Genomic DNA, 22,456 nt, shown 5'->3' with positions numbered 1-22,456 from the left:
TATTATGCTTCCTGAACCAGAACAAGTTATACCTGTGCAAAGCATTTTATTGTGATACACAACAGAGGAAGTCTGTGGCTCTGAAGCAGCAAAACTTTGTAATGTAGACAAGCCTTCAGATAGACAGTGTTTATCTTACTGCTAGGCCATGCTGGTCCCACTATCACTGAGGTCACTGACTTTGTCTTCACTACAATAAAGGTGTGGTGTTGTTTTTTAAATCCAGCGATAGCTATCTTGATGTAAAATCCTAGTGGAGACAAGGGGCACGATATTTTTTACCTCAGTGTAGCTAGTTGAAGTCAACACTACACCCCCCACCTGGGGTCTACCTCCACTAGCTACATGGAGAACTACCTGTGCATTGTCTCCACTAGCATTTTACATCCAGATTAAAAAGTTTGGTGGTGCAATGAAGACATAGCCATTGACTTCTAGGGGAACAGACTAGACTTCTTACCAGCAGTGGTGCTGGAACTGGGGGTGCAACAAGCTTGAAGTAGTAATAACAAACACCACGTGCATGGTTTCCATCATCAGCACCCCGGCTTGCCAGCGGCTCAGCATCCCCACACAGCGGTCAGAGTGCGGCTGCGAGAGTAAAGCCAGCAGCTGAGACTCCAGCAGCGAACCCTAAAGCTTCTGCGCCTGCCTTGGTGGGACTGGCCAGCGTTTGGTGTGTGTTTGTGTTGGCCGGGGGGCATGCACTCATCCTGCACGCCCCCAGCCTGCAGCGCCCGGCGGCCAGGCACGCCGTGGCTCCTGCGGCTGCCCCCCTTCGGCCATAGGTCCCTTTGTACAGCCGAGTAGCGCGGAAAGTTGCACAGAGGGCGGCTGGGCAGCGAGCAGGGGAGGGGAACACACAGCCCCCCGCAGCGGCTCCAGAGCCAGCCAGACAAAGTCGCGGGGCCCGGTTCCGAGGGGATCGATGCTCCCCCAGCTCCGACCTGAGGAGGTGTCCCGGGCTGGATCCTGACCGCCCCGGGTGCGGTGTCCAGCCTGTTGCTCTGAGCGGGCGCCGCCGGGGCTCTGCGGCGGGGCAGGGGGCTCCGGCTCAATGGGGAGCGTATCCCCGCCGCTCTCCCGGCGGCAGCGGCCGCCCCCCCCTCAGGTGTGAGCCAGTAGCGCGGCCCTGCCCCGGCCGCGGAGCGCAGAGGGAGGCGGCGGAAGATGGCGGCCGGGCGGGCCGCTCCTCCAGCGCTGGCTGCCGGCTCCTCCTCGGCTTGTCCCCGCCGCCGCCTCCTCCTCCCCCTGCGCCGCCTCCTGCCCGGGGAGGGGAGCGGCAGCCCGGGCTGAGCCGAACTCGTGTGCTCTCTCTCGGCAGGAGTCCGAGAAGATGGCCGGGGCCGAGGCGAGGATGAGCGGGGCCGGGATCCAGCAGCAGCCCCAGCCCCCGGCGGTGGGAACGGCGGCGGCGGGAGACGAGTCCTCGGACAGCGAGGGGGAGCACGAGGGCCCCCAGAAACTCATCCGGAAAGTGTCCACCTCGGGCCAGATCCGCAGCAAGGTAAGAGCCGGGCCGGGCGGGACGGTCCCCGGGACACCCGGGGAGCTTCTGCCTGTTGGAGCCGGAGAGACTGCCGCGTCCCTCCCCAGCCCCGCACAGCGCGCCGGTGCCTGGGGTCTCCTCCTGCCTCCCTCCAGCTGGGGCGCCCGCCTCTGTCCCCGCCTGCAGGGGGCTGAGCAACCGGGCTTGGGGCGAGTTGCTTGCAAAGCTCGCAGCCTGGCCGCTGCGTCCCGGGCAGAGAGGGGCAGCATCCGTCCTGCCAGCCCAGCGCCTCTTCCTTGGCCGAAGCCCAGCCCCGGAGCTGTCTCCATTCACTCTCCATTGCATGCCCCTCGGGCTCCCGGTTGAGCGGCCTCAGCGCTGGGAGAACGTCAGGCAGGGCTGGGTCCAGTGTGTGTCCCAGCTCGTGGGGAGCTCGCTAGCCCCAATGACCAGCCCCTTACCTATGGCCAAGTACAGGCACAAGTTTTGAAGCCCACAAGGGAACGTACGATTCCTCTTTGAAAGCAGGAGTGCCACGAAGGAAACATGATTTCCGCTTGAAGCCCACGCTGGAAATATGGAAGGAAACGTCTATCCATTCCTCCGGTTAGGCGTGAATACTTAAAAATAGCTGTCAAAATTTAATGTTAATGCCTAAGGGAAAGTTTTCTGGCTGTCTGAGGGCTTTAAAGTCACCCAGGTGGGAATTGCTTACTTTCTCGTTCTTATCGACTTCACACCTTTCCTGTAAAACGAATGCAGATAAGATTGCTCTTGAGGCTCTAGATAACCAGTGCTAAATACTTTCCTACTCAGGAGGCTCTCAAAACACTTTACAACTATGCCCTGATCGTGCAACTGGATCTGCACAGAGAAACTGCCTGCCTGCCCAGTGCCCCATCGAAGTTAACGTTTCTATGGATGTAGTGAAGTCAGTAAAGACATTGTACTACTGAGCAATCATAGAGTCAGTTTTTAGGGTCAAAACGACTCTGCAGGCCCACATTGTTTATACAACAGGTCATTCACTGTTGTTTTCTCTGCAGCACTCTCCTTATTGTTGGCAGTTTGAGGATCAGTGGCAGAATATGGATTTCACTTTAGTAAAAGATTAAGTACAGCCACCTCCAGGTGAAAAGCATCAACTGTTTATCAGCATAGAGTAACACTATACAACAGTTTAGGGTAGAAAGAAATTTTACTCAGGAATCCCCTGTTAAGAAGATAGGGTGACATTCCCTTTTGGTTACTAAAAGTCAGTTTTACTATTACAGATCTGTACTTTCCCCATTGGGGGAAATTCTTGTAGCAAAGCATTACTTAACATTTTGTTTTTGACAAATATTTCATATTCTTGAAACTTAAAACCATACAAAAAAATTCAGTCTTGACATCTCTTGCATGTGACTATCTTCAAAATATTTAAAAAGTAACAATGTGTAACACTTCTTTTTAATATTGCAATGTTAAATGTGTTTGTTAATTTTCAAGCAGCTCTGAAAAGGTTTTATAATCACATAAAGAGATGTTATGGAGTATATGAACGTGATAGAATCAGTTCTGTGAGAAATAAGATCGCACAAGTCTCCTATTGTCTTGCATGCTAAAAAGACACCTAATGAATTGTCACTTATTCTAAATTTAGCTTGCATCTTTTGTTCCTTTTGTGTGTGTGTGAATCAGATTTGTATAGGAAAAACTAACTACTGATATAACTGTTGTGTAGTGTGCGTTCAGGAAATCTAGATTCTTGCTTTATCTGTTACAACTGACACTGATAATATGCAAACCAGAATATAAATAACTCTCCACCTACTTAAAAGTGATATACCTTTGTTAAAGAAAAGAGCTGTAATAAATACTCCACTAGCACTTTATTTTATAACTCATGATGCATTATTTAAAAGTAGCTATATTTAGACAGACAACTCCCATTTAGTTTAAGGGTGTTGTATGTTTGCTATTGTAGTGGTTGGTGTCAGTGGTTACATGAAACCACTGGAGCAAAGAACACCAAGGGACTGCTCTTTGACTCAGCTAGTCCCTTTCATTGAAATTAGATTTGTTAAGATTCACTTACTCAGTGAGTGTGTTTGTAGGCCAAGGCTTTACTTAAATTGATTGGGTTCCTCTGGCAGCTAAGTCTTTTGAAAGAGACCCAAACAGGTATATTACATTTATTGTTCAAATTTGTGGGGCAATATAGTTTAACACTGCTATTTTTCTCAAGTGTTTGTTTACATAGTTTCTTGAAACATTTCTGCAGCTTGTATTGATTCCTTAGCTTAGAATGCAAAAGCCTCTGCTGGTAATTGTTTTTGTTTTAGTTTAGGACAACTTTATTTTTAGATGTTTTGGTACAGTTGATCACTAGTGAAAACTCCATCTGCAAAGAACCACCATATGGTAATCATTCAGTAGGGGATTTTTTAAATGTTGTGTATATCATAGCGTTAATCAAATGTGTTTATCTTAATAGGACTGCCTGTCTTGCTCCTTTCATAAACATATATTTTGTCATTTCTAAAACTGGCAGTGCTCAAAGTGAACCGCTAAACTTCAGCTCTTCTCCTGAGTTAAATACAAAAAGCTTGTTTACTTGACTAAAGAAAAATGAAATGGGAAATGAAAAGAAAGAAAACTGCCTTTGAAGACCTCATTAGACTGATCAGTTATGCACTGCTCCTCAATTAAGACTTCTGCTGCTGCAGCATTATTTATTGAAGGTCCAATTTTGCCCCACTTACTTATGTGGAGTAGCATTTTCTCCACAAGTTTCAATGGTATTACTTTCACCCTACGTTATTACTCAACATGTGTAAGAGTGACAGGATCAGCTCTTTAAGTAACTTAGCTATTTTATTTGGATGTGAATTTAGTAATGTGGTATTACATGTCAGTTCGGCTTGGATGGCTACAGTTTCAAGCTTAACAATAAACCACCTGTCCACACTCTAAGGGCACGTCCATGGTACAAATAGGACCATTGTCCATATCAAAATTCTGTCAGTGAATCTTAATTATCCTTTGTACCCTCCAGAAGGCTGGAAAGCAAACAAATTTGGACTCTGACAAACTGAGGTGGAGGGAGCAAGTTGTGAAGTTGAAGACTGAAAATATCCTTTGGGAAAGCATCCTCTTTTCTTAAACTTGGGAGCTGTTCGCTTAAGCACCTTGCTGTTTTCCACTGCCAGGGTATCATGCAAAGAGAGAAAAAGTCTATAAGGTATCCAGAACCCAAATCATTTAGTGCTCTTATAAGTTAAAATCAGCATCTTTACTCTGGAAGCTGCTGCTTATTATGGTGCACAGGTGTAATATACTCTCTGAAGAAAATGCCACTAAATAAAGTTTGCCACATTCTGCATCATCTGAAGTTTGAGAGGTCTTCAGCTGCAGTCCCAAATAGAGGGAATTGCAATAAATTCATAAGTAACGTGAGTTCCCTCACTTTTTTTTCCTCACTGTGAATGAGGAAGTACACATTTAATATTTAAAATGTTGCTCACTGGGATAACCTTATAAAATAGGCATCTCCTTTTCATGAGGGCTCTTGAGAAACAGCAGCTATACAGTTTTATAGCTGCATGCTCAGTACTGTACCAACAATATTATATGCAAGACAATTAACCTAAAATAGCAGAAAACACTCTGCAGTCCAAAGGCCAAATTCTGTCCTTATTTACACTAAATGTGGCATACTATTTCAGTTCCTTTCAAGATGATATTTCAAAAGTTTCTTGAAAGTAGACAGTACCTACCTAAACAGAACAGGTAGCTTATTCCAGTTGTTTGGGGCAGCAGTTCCAAAAATCCACCTATCAAATCAGTTTGGTTCTAGTCACTTTAAAATACAACTGGGTTTAGTGAAGAGCAAACTACAATCTAAGAAAACTGTAATGGTCTTGTTTCAGCTCTTAAGAATTGAAGCCTATCTGGGAAAAGAGGTTTCAATTTAGAGCTGATACATTTTTAAAAAGTTTGCTTGTCTCAGGGAAATGGTCCCTGAAACACTTTGAAGCAGATTAGATAGATGAGTGTAGTTACCCACTTGGTTAATGAGGAGCAGGATTTGTATCTTCTGTAGCTGACCTTGCTCCTCAGATGTGTGGTTGTTTTTCTAGCCTATGGTTTATTGTGGGATGAATCAGATGTACTCTAGTGAAAATTCAGGCAACTACAGTGTGATGGGTTGGATCACAGAAACCCCCTTGGGAACTGCCAACTGATGTGCCAAGACTACTTCTGCCCCTGCTTTCCCTGCCAGCTTGGGACTCCAGTACCCTGACTTGTTGAGCCAGAAACGCCCGTCTGCTCTAACACAGACCCAGGGTCTGAACCACATGCCCCAAAGCTGCAGATTTAACTGAAAGCAACTTAAGAAGTGTTCCTGTCTTTAACACTCAGATGCCCAACTCCCAATTGGGTCCAAACCCCAAATAAATCTGTTTTACCTTGTATAAAGCTTATACAGGGTAAACTCATAAATTGTTCGCCCTCTATAACATTGATAGAGAGGTATGCACAGCTGTTTGCCCCCCCAGGTATTAATACATACTCTGGGTTAATTAATAAGTACAAAGTGATTTTATTAAATATGGAAAGTAGGATTTAAATGGTTCCAAGTAGTAACAGACAGAACAAAGTGAATTATCAAGCAAAATAAACTAGAGCACGCAAGTCTAAGCCTAATACAGTAATAAAACTGAATACAGATAAAATCTCACTCTCAGAGATGTTTCAATAAGTTTCTGTCACAGACTGGACACCTTCCTAGTCTGGGCACAATCCTTTCCCCTGGTACAGCCCTTGTTCCAGCTCAGGCGGTAGCTAGGGGATTTCTCATGATGGCCGCCCCCTTTATTCTGTTCCACCTCCTTATATATCTTTTGCATAAGGTGGGAATCCTTTGTCCCTCTGGGTTCCCACCCCTCCTTCTCAATGGAAAAACACCAGGTTAAAGATGGATTCCAATTCAGGTGACATGATCACATGTCACTGTAAGACCCCAAGCCTTCATTCCTCCCAGCCTGACTCACGGGACGGCCTGCCTGCAAACAGAGCCATCCACAGTCAATTTTCCTGGTTGATGGGAGCCATCAAGATTCCAAACCACCATAAATGGCCCACACTTTGAATAATTACAGTAGGCCCTCAGAGTTATATTTCATATTTCTAGTTTCAGATACAAGAGTGATACATTTATACAAATAGGATGACCACACTCAGTAGATTATAAGCTTTGTAATGATACCTTACAAGAGACCTTTTTCATGAAGCATATTTTAGTTACATTATATTCACACTCATCAGCATACTTTCATAAAATCATATAGAGTGCAATGTCACATACAGAAATAAAAATTGAGTGGGGTAAATAAACTTCCCTTGTCCTGTGGACTGTCTCTTCCTTTCCCCCCTACACCAAATATGTACTGTTGTACTTACACAAGTAGATGTTCTGAAATTGGGATGTGTTAAGTCAGCATGATACTGCATTGTTATTTAGTTTAACGATAAAAGTTATCGTTAGAATTATCATACTTTTTCTAAGCTCCTCATTTGCTTTTGAAATGTCAGCAATCATTATAGGGCTATACAAATAAAATAATTAAATTGACACTATATTTTTATTGTCTTCAGTATGTAACACCAACCATTTATGAAACTGAACTTTCAGAAATGCTTTAAAATCTACCAAATGCTTCATAGTGCTAAGTCTCTTTAGTCAGTTGCTGTTTGCTTCTGGTATAGGTTTCTCTCTAGTAAGTGACTGATGACAGTATTAATATTAGATTTCAGTGAATATTATTTTCTCTTCTGTAGTCTGTTTTGTCTAGGGTTTATTTGGCAGTTTCAGACTTGGATACCAGCTGACCAGTTGTAAGCCCAATGGTAATTTGACAAAACAATATTATTTTCTGTACAAAAAACTGTCATGAGAATGTTAAGGTGTCAAATCTAACTTTAACTTAGTTCCCTTTGCGTATGTGTTACAGTTGTCCATATGACCATATATTAATTCTCAAATTCAAAGTAACTGACAATTTATTTTTCAATAATAGAAACACGTGTAGCATCTTTAAATTATATCGTCATGCATATTCACAAGGGGCAGATTTAAAGTTAGAAAATGCGCAGTGGTCCTCCTTAATTTCTTTGGCCTGACACTGTCTGCAGACTCTACAGGGAATGAGCCTTGGAAGTGCTTGCCTCAACCCATGTGTACCAGCAGTGTCGTTTTCACTACACAACTAAGTTAGTTATGCAGGCATGCACAACCCAACCCTCCTTAGCTGAATGTTTCTGAAACTTATTGAGAATGAGATTTTTTTCAAAGTCTCAAACTCAGTTTTCAGTTCAAGCAGCTCTTGTCATTGGGGGCTGTTCTGTAAATTCAAAATCAGCTTTTCACTTTAGGATGTTTCAGTTGTAGCCTTGTTCACAAAAGGGTAGAATAATTATTTTTATAATTGGAATAGTGCACTCTTTCTCCACTCTGCTCATAATTATATTACTGAACCACATTACACAATTTTCCAGAAAAAAATCACTCTTGGAAAATTTTAGTCCAAAACATGACAGTTTCAGAAAGTTATGAGCTATTGAGCATGGAGTGTAGGAGAGAGTGCAGTTAGAATGGAAAAGTTATGCTATTTTAAGAATAGTGGTCATTGCCACTTCAATTTGTAATATATGTTCGTATAGCTGAAATGAAATCTATTGAGGTTTTTTTGGTCATATATACATTGGCAAAACTTATGCTGCTTCTCGCTGCATATCAGAAGTGGGGGAGGAAAGGGAGGTGCTTATACAATCTATGGTAGATACTACAAGTAGTTCTTGAAAGAGACTAATTGCTTTTGATGTTTTTTGAGGAGTATATTTTCTTGAAAGGGTTGATACTATTTTGGTTAGAAAAATAACAGAAATGAAACTGTTTCCTGCTGGCTGGTGAGCTACAGATGTGAAGAAAGGCAAGATAATCAAACATTTATCTAGATTAGTGTGAGAAATTTTCTTTTTATTGCTTTCTGAATCAATTTTTTTTAAAGGGGTTGGGGAACAAAGGTCAAGAGAATCTTTACCCAGTTTTATGCATGTGTAAAACTTCCACAGAACTCTGCAGACATGTTTGTATAGCCTGTCTATATGTGAAAGTCTTTTCCACAAATCTTTCAAGGCTTTATCTTTAATATTTATTGTTGTTATAATCTATTATTTATATGTTGATTGTTTCCAAGAGGAAGACAGCATTTGCTGAAACATAATTGGTAAATATATCCTTAAGGCAATACTGTAGCTTTCTTTTTTTTTTTTGGTCCTACTTTGTATATTGGGGTGCTGCCTTTTAAATATTGAGTGATATGACTCACATTATTATAGTTCAGTATTCCTGTGTGCTGGTTTAAGGAACACTTTACATGCTTTAAACGGCTTTCCTGGCCAAGTTATTTAAATCAGGATAGTTCCAATTAGTTGAATGCAATTTGTAGTAATATATATGGAGGGGGAAAATCGACAAGGTCTAACAAATTATTAGCCTTGCAATGTGTTTTCCTTTTAATTGTGGAATGAAAATTTAAATGTTAAGGCTTATGTTTGTTCGACTAGTGAAGATTGTTTAAAGCTTCTTTGAAAACTGACATTTAAAATTAACGTCTTCTAAGTTTTTCTGGGTTTTAGCAAATGCTATTTGTTAGTTCAGATGTGTGTGACTAGGAAGTGTTTGCACTCCATGTAAGAATAATTGATGGTGTTTTATGAATGGAATGTTTTATTAATTATAATTAAAATAAATAATACCTAATGGCCATACAATAAGACCTCAAGACTAGACTGCTTCCTACCTTTCCCCTCTGCTTACTGAATGCCCTTCTGGCTAAAGAGTCAGACTGAACATGTTTATCTTGCAATATGACCTAAAGATCAGCAAACTCTGGCTTTGATGGAGTGCAAGAAGGAATGTATTCCTGAAGAAAGAGCCCCCTCTAACAAAAATATCTTATACCATCAAATTCAAGTGTCCAACCCTAGCCCCAGATGGCAAGAGTATACTGTAACTGCCATGCCAAGGCACAGGGATGGAATGCTCTAGGAAACAGCTGGGTCTCAATCCATTTAAGGCTTTATAGATAATCCATCAACATCTTGAATTGTTTCCAGCGGTGAATAGGAAGCTAGTGCAGAGCATAGGTTTAATTTGCTCACATCAGACTGCCACATTTCATTATGCACTAGCTGGAATAGCCAAGTAGTTTTCAATAGTAGCCTATAGTAGAATGCATAGTATGACAGTAGTCTGTCCTGGAAGTAACCAGAGCATAGATTACTGTGATGAGGTTTATATAAGAATGGAAGGCTAGGATTGTCTAGGCTAGCTGAGGATGATAGAAAGCACCCTAGACAAAAAATGTCACTTGACTTAGGAATGGTGATGGTTTCAATAAGACCATTATGAACCTCTGAAATGGAGGCTGAGCATAACTCCTCATTTAAGGGATAAATTGCAGACACTGCCCATTCCTTATGGTTTCTGCATCCATCCATCTGTCAGCATCACCTCCATTTTGTCTGGACTAAGCTTCATACAGTTAGCTTTCATCCAGAATTCTATCTCAGCCAGGCATGTATAGCATGGAGACTGCAGAGTCTGAGCTCAATGAGAAAGTCATGTAGAGTAGGGTATTGGCATACTAAATGACTGCAGCCCCAAATATGATTTGAAGCAGCACTGTGTAAATGCAAAACCGTATTAACGTTATCTGATGGGGGTAATTAAGGCAGAGAGAGGTTCAGTGATGTGGCAGGATGGACCCATGGAATTGGCATTGGATTTAGAATCAAGAGAACTGGATTCTAGTCTACTTTTCTGTGATTTGCTTACTGTTTCTTACTAGTATTTGGAGTGAGGATAGGCTGTGCTGTGCCTGCATGTGTTATTTGCTCAGCTGTATGGTGAACATACATATCTTGTTAAGTGTGTAATGAATGAGATTGGCTTCCTCAGAAATTATTAACATGGCCGGGTCTGCTTCTCCCCGCTCTCCCCCCCAGTTTAATAATTTGGTGACCTGACAATCTCGCTTATTTAAAAAACAAAACAACTTTCTATCTTTTCCTGTGGAAAAGGGGGAAAATTACATCCCCCCTTACCCTCCACCCCTCCCTACCAAAAAGGGAAATTTCAAAACCAAAACTTCATTTAAAAAACCTCCCTAACAATTGTGGTTGCTGATTGACAACAATTTAGTTAGCTATCATATTGTTACTAAAGCCAAGAAACTAAGGGCAAGCAAACACATAGTCGTGGCATGTATGTCTTACACTGCACACATGATAAACAGGAATATTATTCTTATAAAGCATGTGTTTCATCACAATGCAGCAACCATAATGGTGGCCCAAAATAGCTGTTATTTCATTGGTAAGCTCAAAATATAAACACTACACAAGATACTTAAAAAAAGAAACATAGGCCCTGATCCCACAAACCACTTAATCATGTGCTGAAATTTAAGCATGTTAGTAGTCCGATTGATGTTTATGATATTTATCACATTCTTAGAGTGATGCACGTGCTTAAGTGCTTTTGCTGGATCAGGATCATAAAAGACGATCAACAAGTCCACATACGTATATACTTATGCTTTTCTCTGTTACAGTACTTATATTTGCTATTTTATTTGAATAATGTATTTTTCAAATAAGTTTGTCATTTGATAAATGTTACTGTTCAGCAGTATTCTTTTAAAAAGAAAATATTTAGGTAAATACTGCAGCCAAAATAACATAACTCTCCTACAGGGATTGTTGGAGATTTTAACATTGTTGTGTTGTGATGAAATAGACATTACTTTATATTTAATGAGAAAAATGTTTATTGTGTGTGTAGTGGCCTTTATGATGTCCTTAGCTATTCATTTCTCTGCTTTTAAGTGTTTGGGTTTTGTAAATGATGTGAGATATTGTGCATTAATGATGTGCATTATTGTCACTTAGTAACCTTAATGGGTATTTGAAACTAAGTATTTAGTTTTTGTGAGGTTGTGAGATTCCATACTTGTTCAATGGGAAGTTAACCCCCCCTTACTCCCGCTCCAGGACTACACAGGAAAACGCTTTGAGAGGATGTACACATCACAATCCTGTGGGTCCTCCCTGAAAGGAATGAGTGAAACTCCTGTAAAACAATGCTCTGTACTCATGTAATCTTGCAGATCTAGCATGCTTCTGTGCTGAGATGACCTGACTAAGGCCTGGTCTACACTAGAAAATTATGTCGGTTTAATTCTTCCGTCAACCTAGCTAGTGTCTCTCGGGGAGGTGAATTACATACTGCTACAAGAGAATGCTGAAGCCCTACAGCGGCCCGGCTTCAGTGGTGCAGCTCCCATTGGGTAGATCGTGTCTATGCTGAAGCACTACAGTGGCCCGGCTTCAGTGGTGCAGCTGTGCTGCTGTAACTTTTTAAGTGTAGCCATACCTTAAGTTCCACATCTCTGGAGATTTAACTAGATCCAAAGGGGTTACAGGCCACATTGGATAGCTACGTGCTGTTACATGGTTGCTTAATCCCAGCTGCTCATTTTGTGACTGTCTCACTGACATCACTTACAGCTGTTGTTGTACTCAGGAACAACAGCGGGGGCAGTGCCTACCCCAAATCTCTGGCCTGGTTTACATGACAGAGCTGCCTTACATCAACCTAACTCTGTGAGTGTCTACACTACAATGTTGCTCCCGCCAATGTAAGTCGCCCACTACATCGACCTAATAACTCCACCTCTGCAAGAGGCGTAGCGTAGTGCTTAGGTCGATGTAGTTAGGATGACGCAGTGTCCATGTAGGTACTGTGTTACTTACATCACCTGTTGGCTGTCAGCCCTGCGCGGGGCTAACAGCTGGAGCCTCCCTGCCCCGAGCTGTCAGCCCCCAGTGGTGGAGCTCCAGTTCAGGCTGTCAGCCACCCACCACTGCCCCGCTTCAGTTGGTGCAAGTGCTGCCAGTGAGGATACACACCACTGGCAGAAGGAGGGTAGTGTAGACATGAAAAATCATAGTAATTACCGTGGTGGCTGTATGTCAACCTAACTTAGATCGACTTAATTTTGTAGTGTAGACAAGGCTGCAATGAGGAGGATGGGATTTCCCTGGTTTAGCTGAGGAAGTCTGAATGGGTCATTGTAGCCAGTTGTTAGTCCCAGCTGCCCATCAGGGAGAAATTCCTCCTTCCACTTATGCATCTAATGTTGATCATGGAGGAGATAGATGCACACAGCCACACCTGTACTTGTTTTGAATCTCTCTTAGTAACTTTCAGAGTAGCAGCCGTGTTAGTCTGTATCCGCAAAAAGAACAGGAGTACTTGTGGCACCTTAGAGACTAACAAATTTATTAGAGCATAAGCTTTCGTGGGCTACAACCCACTTGTGCATCCTGACATCCCCCCACTCTTTCCTGGCTGCTGCTCTGTGAGGGTTCGTGTGGTAACTTGCACAGAGAGAGAAGGGGACTGGGCTCAAGGAGGGCTGTTGAGGATGTAGATTTGGAGGAATCCTGGGTACTTGTGGTTGCTGTCTCCTGCGTGGTGACACACCCTACTGTTGTGTGATGTGTGCTAGGCAACTCTACTCTCTTCTGCATCATCAATACTGACCTATTTCAGACTGATCATTGTGAAACTCTTACGCTGGAAGCTAAATAAATCTCTTCTTTACTGCTGCTGAAGTATTGTAACCATTTATTATTACTTGACTATTCACACAGCACTATGTTTGTGCTTTACGGACAAACATTAACAGGTCTCTCTCCTAAGGAACTGACAATTAAAATTAGATATAATGCAACAAAGGATAGCAAAAGCATACTAGGAAGACCAGGGTATGGAAGGCAAGGGTTGCATTAATGGAAGTTTATGATGTACCAATTGTTACATACATTGTTAATTTCTTTTGTGTGTTAATTTTCAGCATTCTAATATATGAATACTGTCGGGAATGAAGGCTGGGTAGAGATCTGCAATAGAAGGTTAACAGAGAAATGAGTCACTTGGGTCAGCAAAGAAGAGCAAACATTTCAGGTTAAACCAGAGCTTTTAAGGAAACAAAAATGAATTTTTATAGTTCACACAGCTTCTCATTAAAGGCAGAATAAACAGACTTAACCTTCGTAGTCGTCAGACCTATTGCTCTTTTATATTGTTAAATTTGATTTTTTCCCAGGAGTGAATTTGTCTGAGCAGACACTGCATACAATATAGAAGTCTCCATTACAATATAATGTACGTTTGCAGGAAATAACTGAAGTTAAGAAGCTTTCTTCATGAAGCTTGATTGACTGCTGCCTGTTCTTTGTGTCATGAATGAACATTGGACTTAAGGTGTTTTATAGCAAGACACTATTTCCTGTCTATTTCAGGTTTTATCTTTTAAGATGCAATGAAAGGATTTCTCCCTGTACTGGATCCCCTGCTTAGAATTTTGTATCCCCTTTATTTTATTATTAATTTATTATTAGCATTATAGTAGTGCTCATAATCTGTCTAGGAGCTATAGCCACGCAAGATACTGTCCCTGTCTCAAAGAGGTTAACCTCTAGAGCAGTGGTTCTTAACCTTTACTGCAGCCTGCACCCCTTTGGTTCTCAAAATATATTCTCGCACCCCTTATCAAAAATCAAAGTATGTTCTCGCACCCCTTAAACCTAAAAAATATGTTCTTGCACCCCTTAAACCTAGATCTATTTTTTGTTTGTATATTACAGTAATCGTTAAAAAATGTATAATGTTAATAAATACATTGGTTTGATGAAACAAAGTAGTTGTACTTACGTGCCTGTGCTTAATTTGTGTTTTCGATGATTTACCTTCTAAAAAAATCTGGCATGTCTCGCACCCCCAGAAAGGGCATCTTGCACCTCCAGGGAGAGCGTGCACCCCAGATTAAGAACCACTGCTCTAGAGGTTATATTGTGCTTCTGTACTCTATACTGTGTATGCAGTGATGTGTAGCTGTGCTGTTCCAGGAGCAGGGAAAGGAAATGTGCCTATGCTCTGCCCACCTATTTCTTGGGAGTAGCGTGTGACTAGTACCCATTCACCCTTGCATACCTGGAGCCAAGGCCTGGGTAGGCAGCTTTTGTACAGGAGTGTAATCTTACCCTCCTTATGTCCCTGTGCGACTGCACGACCCTAGACCACACTCTAGCCCTAGGAAGACAAGCAACAGATAAAGGTAGGGAAAAGGAATAGAAAATTAAATTATTTTTTTAAATCAGCTATTATTAAATATCAGCTATTCCCATTGCTATTCTAAGTAGCCATGATCAGCTGGCCAGTTTCTTGTATTTTGATAGAAGTGGGTCTTAAGGAGGACAGCGGGCCTTACAGTCCTGTTGATGGAGGGTATTCCTTGTAGAGGTAAGTGAGCAAGATAAGAACGGCCATACTGGGTCAGACCAATGGTCCATCTAGCTTAGTATCCTGTCTTTGGAGTGAGTGAGCAAAACAGGACAATTTATTGAGTGATCCACCCTGTCATCCAGTCCCAGCTCCTAGCAGTCAGAGGTTTAGGTACTCCCAGACCATGGGGTTCCATCCTTGACCATCTTTGCTAATAGCCATTGATGGACCTATCCTCCATGAACTTATCTCATTCTTGTTGGAACCCAGTTATACCTTTGGCCTTCGCAGCATCCCCTGGCAATGAGTACCACAAATTGACTGAGTTGTATAGAGAAGTACTTCCTTATGCTGGAGGCTTGGAAGAATAATGTCCTTATGTTTGTTTTAAACCTCCTGGTTCATGTGTGACGTGAAGGGTAAAGAGCACTTATTTACTTTCTTAACACCATTCATGATCTTCTAGACTGCTATCATATCTCCCCTCAGTTGTCTCTTGTCCAAGCTGAACAGTCCCAGTCTTTTTTAAATTTCTCCTTGTATGGAAGTTGTTCAATACCCCTAATCATTTTTATTGCCCTTCTCTGTACTTTTTTCAATTCTATTATAACTTTTTTGAGATGGAATGACCAGAATTGCATGTAGTATTTAAGGTGTGGGTGTACCATGGATTTATACAGTGGCATTATGACATTTTCTGTCTTCTTATCTATCCCTTTTCTAATGGTTCCTGACTTTCTGTGAGCTTTTTGACTGCTTCTGCACATTGAACAGATGTTTTCAGAGAACTATTCACGATGACTCTAAGATCTCTGTTTTGAGTGGTAACATAATTTAGATCCCAGCATTTTGTATGTATAGTTGGGATAACATTTTCCAATGTGCATTTTTCAGTGTTGAGTTACATTGCCATCTTTTTGCCCAGTCCCCAGTTTTGTGAGATCCCTCTGTAACTCTTCACAGCTTAGGACTTAACTATCTTGAGAAGTTTAGTATTGTCTGCATACTTTGCCACCTCACTGTCTACCCCTTTTTCCAGATCATTTATGAATATGTTGAACAGCCCTGGTACCAGTCCAGATCCTTGGGGGACCCTGCTATTTACCTCTCTCCATGTGAAAGTGGACCATTTATTCCTACCCTTTATTTCCTATATTTGAGCCAGTTACTGATCCATCAGAGGACTTTCCCTCTTATCCTCTGACTGCTTACTTTGCTTAAAAGCTTTTGTTGAGAGACCTTGTCAAAGGCTTTCTGAAAGTCAAAGTATACTATATCCACTGGATTACCCTTGTTCACATGTTTTTGAACCTCCTCAAAGAATTCTAACAGATTGGTGAAGCATGATTTCCCTTTACAAAAGCCATGTTGACTCTTCCCCCAACATATCGTGTTCATCTATGTGTCTGATTATTCTGTTCTTTTATGTGATTTCAGCCAGTTTGCCTGGTACTGAAGTCAAGCTTCAGTCAAGCTGACCTGTAATTGCCAGGATTGCCTCCGGAGTCCTTTTCTTTTCTTTTCTTTTCTTTTCTTTTCTTAAATTGGCATTACATTAGCTATCCAACAGTGTTCTGGTACACAGGCTCATTTAAGTGTTAGGTTAATACCACAATTAGTAGTTCTGCAATTTTGTATTTGAATTCCTTCAGAACTCTTTGGTGAATACCATCTGGTCCTGGTGACTTATTAATGTATAACTTATCAATTTGTTCCCAAATCTCCTTTACTGACACCTGAGTCTGGGACAGTTCCTCTGATTTTCACCTAAAAAGAATGGCTCCGGTGTGGCAATCTCTCTCTCATCCTCTGCAGTGAAGACCAATGCAAAGAATTAATTTAGCTTCTCCACAATGGTTGTGTGTTCCTTTTGTGCTCATTTAGCATGTTGATTGTTCAGTGGTCCCACTAATTGTTTGGCAGGTTTTCTGCTTCTGAAGTACTTAAACAAATTTTTGTTTGCTAGTTTGTGTCGTTTGCTAGTTGCTTTTCCAATTGTTTGTTTTTTGGCCTGTCTAGGTATACTATTAAACTCTGGCAAATGAAGTGTGTTCCTTTTTATTTCTTCAGTAGGATTTGAATTCCAATTTTTAAGATTTCTTTCAGGGATTTGAAACAATCAAATTTTTGAATTGCTCCTCTTTAGCTCCGCTCCGGCTCTGGGCAAAAACCTACTGGTCCGCGCTCCAGCTCCGGGCTCCGCTCCAAAGCCCTGATTTCTTTGTGTGTCTAGCCATCTCTTTTACTCCTAGCCGTGGTAATATTTTTTTTGGTCCTCTTACTGTTTTTTAAAATTTGGGGTATATATTTGGTTTAAACGTCTATTATGGTGTTTTTAAAAAGTTTCCATGCAGATAGCAGGCATTTCACTCTTGTGACTATTCCCTTTAATATCCATTTAACTAGCCTCCTAATTTTTGTGTAGTTCCCCTGTATGGAATTATATGCTACTATAGTGGGTTTTCTTTGGTATTTTTCCCCTTACAGGGATATTAAATGTAATTACATTATGGTCACTATTACCCAGTGGTTCTGCTGTATTAACCTCTTGGATCAGATCCTGTGCACCACTTAAAACTAAATCAAGAATTGCTTCTCCCTGCGTGGGTTTCAGGACTACCTACTCCAAGAATAGTCATTAATGATGTCTAGAGATTTTATTTCTGCATCCTGTCCTTAGGTGACATGTTCCCAGTCAATATGGGGATTGTTGAAATACCCCATTATTAAACTATTAGCTATTTGGTTTTCTGTTTTTTGTAGCCTCTCTAATCGCCCTGAGCATTTCACAATCACATCACCGTCCTGGTCAGGTGGTCGGTAGTATATTCCTACTGCAATACTGTTATTGTTCAAGCATGGAATTTCTATCCATAGAGATTGTATGGTACTGTTTGATTCATCTAAGATTTTTACTATATTTGACTCTATGCTTTTTTCACATATAGTGCCACTCCCTCCAGAAGATGACCTACTCTGTCATTTCTATATACAGTGGAACCCCGTCTTGGGACCGGGGCCTGATCGGATAATCCAGAGAACGGGCACAGAGCTTCAGCCCTGGGCGGTGGGACTCGGGCTGTCAGCCCCAGGTGGCAGGGCTTGCGCTTCAGACATATTAATGAAACTGGGGCTGAGAGCTGGAGCCCTGCCGCCCGGGCTGTCAGCCGCAATGTGGTTAATATGGAAATCCAGATAATGGAGGCTCGGTTAAACACAATTCTACAGTATTTTGTACCCTGGTATTACCGTGTCCTATTGATTATCATCATTCCATCAAGTTTCTGTAATGCCTATTATATCAATATCCTCATTTAATATCAGGCACTCAAGCTCACACATCTTAGTATTTAGACTTACTGTATTTATATACAAGCACTTATAAAATTTGTCAATATTTAGTTGTCTGCCTTCATATGCTGTAATTGAAAGGGATTTTTTTTGTTTAATTGTTTCTCTTCAGTTCCTACCTGTACTTTATCAACTTCTATCCTCTCCTCTTTACTAGGATATAGAGTATCCCTTTTAACAAATCCGCCCCTAAAGGATATGTCTGTCTGAACCATGTGCTCCTCCGCACATGGTGGCTTTCCCCCAACCCTTAGTTTAAAAACTTTTATATGACCTTTTTAACTTTACATGCCAGCAATCTGGTTCTGTTTTGGGTTGGGTAGAATCCATCCTTCCTGTATAGGATCCACCTTTCCCAAAAGATTCCCCAGTTCCTAATAAACCTAAATCCCTTCTCCAAAAACCACTGTCTCATTCATACCTTGATATCTTGTGGTTCTGCCTGTCAAACTGGCACTGTGAGTGGAACTGGAAGCATTTCAGAGAATGCTACCATGGAGGCCCTGGACTTCATTCTCTTACCTAACACAATCTCTTACCTAGCAGCCTAAATTTGGCCTCCAGGAATTCTGTCCTGCCTTTCCCTATGCCATTGCTGCCTTCATGAACCACAACCACCACTCCTCCCAGCACTGCACATAAGTGTATCTAAATGTCTTAAAAGGTTCTCAGCCTTCACACCCAGCAGGCAATTCACCATGCAATTCTCCCGGCCATGACAAACCCAACTATCCATATTTGTAACAACTGAATCCCCTGTTACTATTACCTGTCTCTTCCTAATAATTGGGGTTCCCTCCCCTGGAAGGGTATCCTCAGTGCAAGAGGATACCACAACATCATCTGGAAGGAGGGTCCCAACTATGGGATCATTTCCCTCTGCTCCAGTTGGATGTTCTCCTTCCCTGAGACTTTCATCCTCCTCAACAGCTCAGAGTGGGAGTGGGACAGCTCTCCTGTGTCCCAGAAAGTCTCATCTGTGTACTTCTCTGTCTCCCTTAGCTCCTCCAGTTCAGTCCCCCTGGCTTGAGAGACCCATCTCTGTCTCTGAGAACCATGAGTTGCTTGCACCGGATGCACACATACGCCCCCTGCCCACAAGGCAGGTAATCATACATGCTGCATTCAGTGCAGTAAAATGGAGTGCCCCAACTCTGCTGCTGGACTTCTGCCTGCATTATTTTTCTACTCCTGAAGGTTTTTTTTGTTTGTTTGTTCTTTGTGTGTGTCGTTTTTCCATTGGTGGGGTTATTGCCCTAAGTTTAGAGAATGTTTAGTAGGTGTATCTGGCTCTCCCACTCTAAACTCCCAAAATTCCTCTGTTTGCCGCTCCAGTTCACTAGCTTTTGTGGTTGCTTACGAGCTGGCTTTTTAAACCCCTCTTCTCCATGAGTTAGCTGCACCCCCTCATCAAGGGGTCCTAAAGGGATTAGGGATCAAAGGATGGCAGGCTAGAGCCTCGTTAGGAAGCTCTCGGCCTTGCCTAGCTGGCCATTAGGCTCAGCACACAGTCCCCCGAACAGACCACACTATAAACTTCAATGAAGCAGGAACACAGTAACAGACAACAAATTCACCCCAAGGGTCACTTAGGGATCTCCTTCTCCTGGAGAACTCCCTCTTAAAACTTTCCTGTTTACTGCCCCTGTTCGCTAGATGTCCGCCCAGAATGCTGTTCTTAACAGCTGTGATTTTTAAAAAATAAATAAATAAACTGTTTTTCTTTTTTGCATTAGGCAATATAAAAATAAGCTCTGATCCTGAATACTCACATAAGTAAGTGTTTTACAAGGTCAGGGCACCAAGCATGTATGTTTCAGTGATCTGTAAAATTTCAGAGAGCAAAGTGTGTGACCATGCAAAATTTAAAACTGTTAACAGTGCTGTAGTTGGAATCCTTTTTGTGTGTTGTCTGCTAGCAGGCAGGTTTCTCCTCTTAATCTTATACTCTTAAAAATATTTTGAGCTCTTCTAAGTCTATCAGAAGCCAATATTCCATGTCTGTGACTGCTATATCATAACAATTTGTCCTTGTTCTTTTGCAATATCAGGAATGTTATTCAACGCTTTTGGTCCCAAGTGTATTTGATTTTTCTTATAGCAGCACAAAGAGAGCTGAATCCCATTCCTTCTTTTATGCCACTGAAACTCCTTTTCTCAAATAGTTTGTTGTTCCCGTCCTTATCATGTTGTTTTAAGTATGATTTCCATGGAGCAGTGAAGTTTATCTCAGTGGAGGTTTGCTTCTTAGGTTATAACACTGACCTTACAAGAAAATGTTGCTTTTTGCTAAAATTCCTTGCAGAGATTTCTGATATTCTTTTCATCACCTTCTGCTACAAACCAAACCATTTGTCATAATTTCTCTTTCCCACGTAGTTCATATTTTTTCTTATTTAAAAAGCTTACAAGTGATTTTAACACTTTCTCAAATCTCCATTGAAAGCAGTCAAAATCAACAACAGTGAACCAGGCCGGAACCTGATAAAATGGCTGTGGCCTGATACTGCTTTGCTAATAGGTTTCTGAAGTGATCTTAAGCAGGGTTTGTCCGCCCCGCCGCAACTTTCAGTTTTCCCTAGTTCTTTCCTAGATCCTTCTGTTCTTTTCATTTTTACCATCTAATACTTTCTCTTCTTCCTGTGCTGTCTTTTCTACTCTCTATATAATCACTGAATCGTAGCTGTTGTCACTCTGTCAGTTGGATACAGTAATTCATGACTTCAAAGTTATCTAAGCTATTGTGTTCCAGAATACATCATACTGATTTGACGTTTTTGTCTTTCCCTTAATTTTTTTAATTTTAAAGTAAATGCTACTAGTTTAGACCCTAAACCTGCAAACACTTACACACACTCTTAACTTTATACAAGTGAGTAGTCTCATTGAGCTTAAAAAAAAAAATCTAGGTGAATGCATTATTGATGGAGAAAGATGTTTTTCTAGAAATTGTGATTAAATTGTTGCAATATCAACTTCATTCCAAATATCATGACTGAGTGTAGGTTTGTGATTATCACACTTTTTGTATAAAGTGGACTGTAATTAAATGCTTTTGGTATGTGTGTGTATATATAAAACAAAACATAAAGAATAATTTATATTGTATTGAAAAAAGAGGCAAACATGGGGGGATTCTTGGAGAAGTAAATCTGTCACTAAGAGGAAAACTTGAAATAAAAAAAAGAATTTGTAGCATGGATTCTAATCCTCTCCCATCCTCTTTCAGCACAATGATGTACTGCCAATAATTTAATATAGAGCTCTTACTTAGAATAAAACATAAAATTACCCACTTAGCCTGTGATAAGCCGGAGTGCTGATAGAAAGGAGGGGGGAGTGCTTGGGGAATCTATATTTTTCCCATTAGAATTAAATACTTTCAATAACCACAACCAAGGAAGGAGGCAGCAAACAACTCATATTATGTTGACTTGTGCTAACAATAACTATACTTTATTCTTGAAAAATATATTGTATTATCAATAGCATAACACACAGCTTAATTAGTAATTTGAAGAGAAAGGAGTTGGGATAAAGATTTGTTGTAGAATAAAGATTTTATAAGTGATGTAGGGAGATGTCCTCCCCCAGGAGATATCATCTGTGTGAATGTTTGCCACTTTTCTGAAAAACAGCTTCTGCAGTCTCATTTATTTCAAAGGAAATACTTTGGTATTTCCTAGGTATAAATGATCCCTGATAGGGATGATTTACCAGTAACCAAAGACTGGGCTACTCCATCAGAGGGAGGGTAATCACTTTAACTTTCTCTTCCATTTGGTGGCACAATTTTAATAAAGGGCTCCTGGGAGCCCCCAGTAGACAGCTTTAGCAGATCAGCATCTCCACCCACAGACTCATATAATACAGTACAGTGGCACAGAATGACCACTTCTTATGTACCAGTTCCCCTTTAGAGTGCCACTGCACAGTTCTTACTTGATAAGGGGTCACTGTTCTGACATAAGTGTTTGTTTGTGCTACAGATAAGACGGCATGATTATAAGACAGTGCTAGGGAATCCTGTTATGTCCTGGGAAAGGTCCATAAACTTATTCTATTCAAACTACAAACAAAAAGCCATATTATAATATGATCCCCATTCCAGTAATGCTTTTTATGTCAGACAGTTGCATGCTGTTATAGTTAGACTTGTAGGTTGGGATTTTCAAATGAGCTGAAGGGAGTTAGGTACTGAATTTCCTTCTGTT

At 41.3% G+C, this 22,456-nt stretch overlaps 1 protein-coding gene across 1 annotated transcript in view; it reads left to right on the top strand.

Moving 5' to 3' along the window:
* Window positions 1-1,141: 1,141 nt before the first annotated feature.
* The window catches only part of LOC113407071 (diacylglycerol kinase eta-like), a 269,427-nt gene continuing 248,112 nt past the window's right edge, over window positions 1,142-22,456 (top strand). The window contains exon 1 of the mRNA XM_026654677.2: window positions 1,142-1,507. Within this exon, the coding sequence (XP_026510462.1) occupies window positions 1,337-1,507 (171 nt within the window). The 5' untranslated portion in view covers window positions 1,142-1,336. The remainder of the gene's footprint in view (window positions 1,508-22,456) is intronic.

This window comes from Terrapene carolina, unplaced genomic scaffold, assembly GCF_002925995.2.
Source record: "Terrapene carolina triunguis isolate 2854851 unplaced genomic scaffold, T_m_triunguis-2.0 Scaffold18, whole genome shotgun sequence".
NCBI lineage: Eukaryota > Metazoa > Chordata > Testudines > Emydidae > Terrapene > Terrapene triunguis.
The sequence above is the reverse complement of the archived record's forward strand: the minus strand, read 5'-3'. Positions and strand labels throughout refer to the sequence as shown.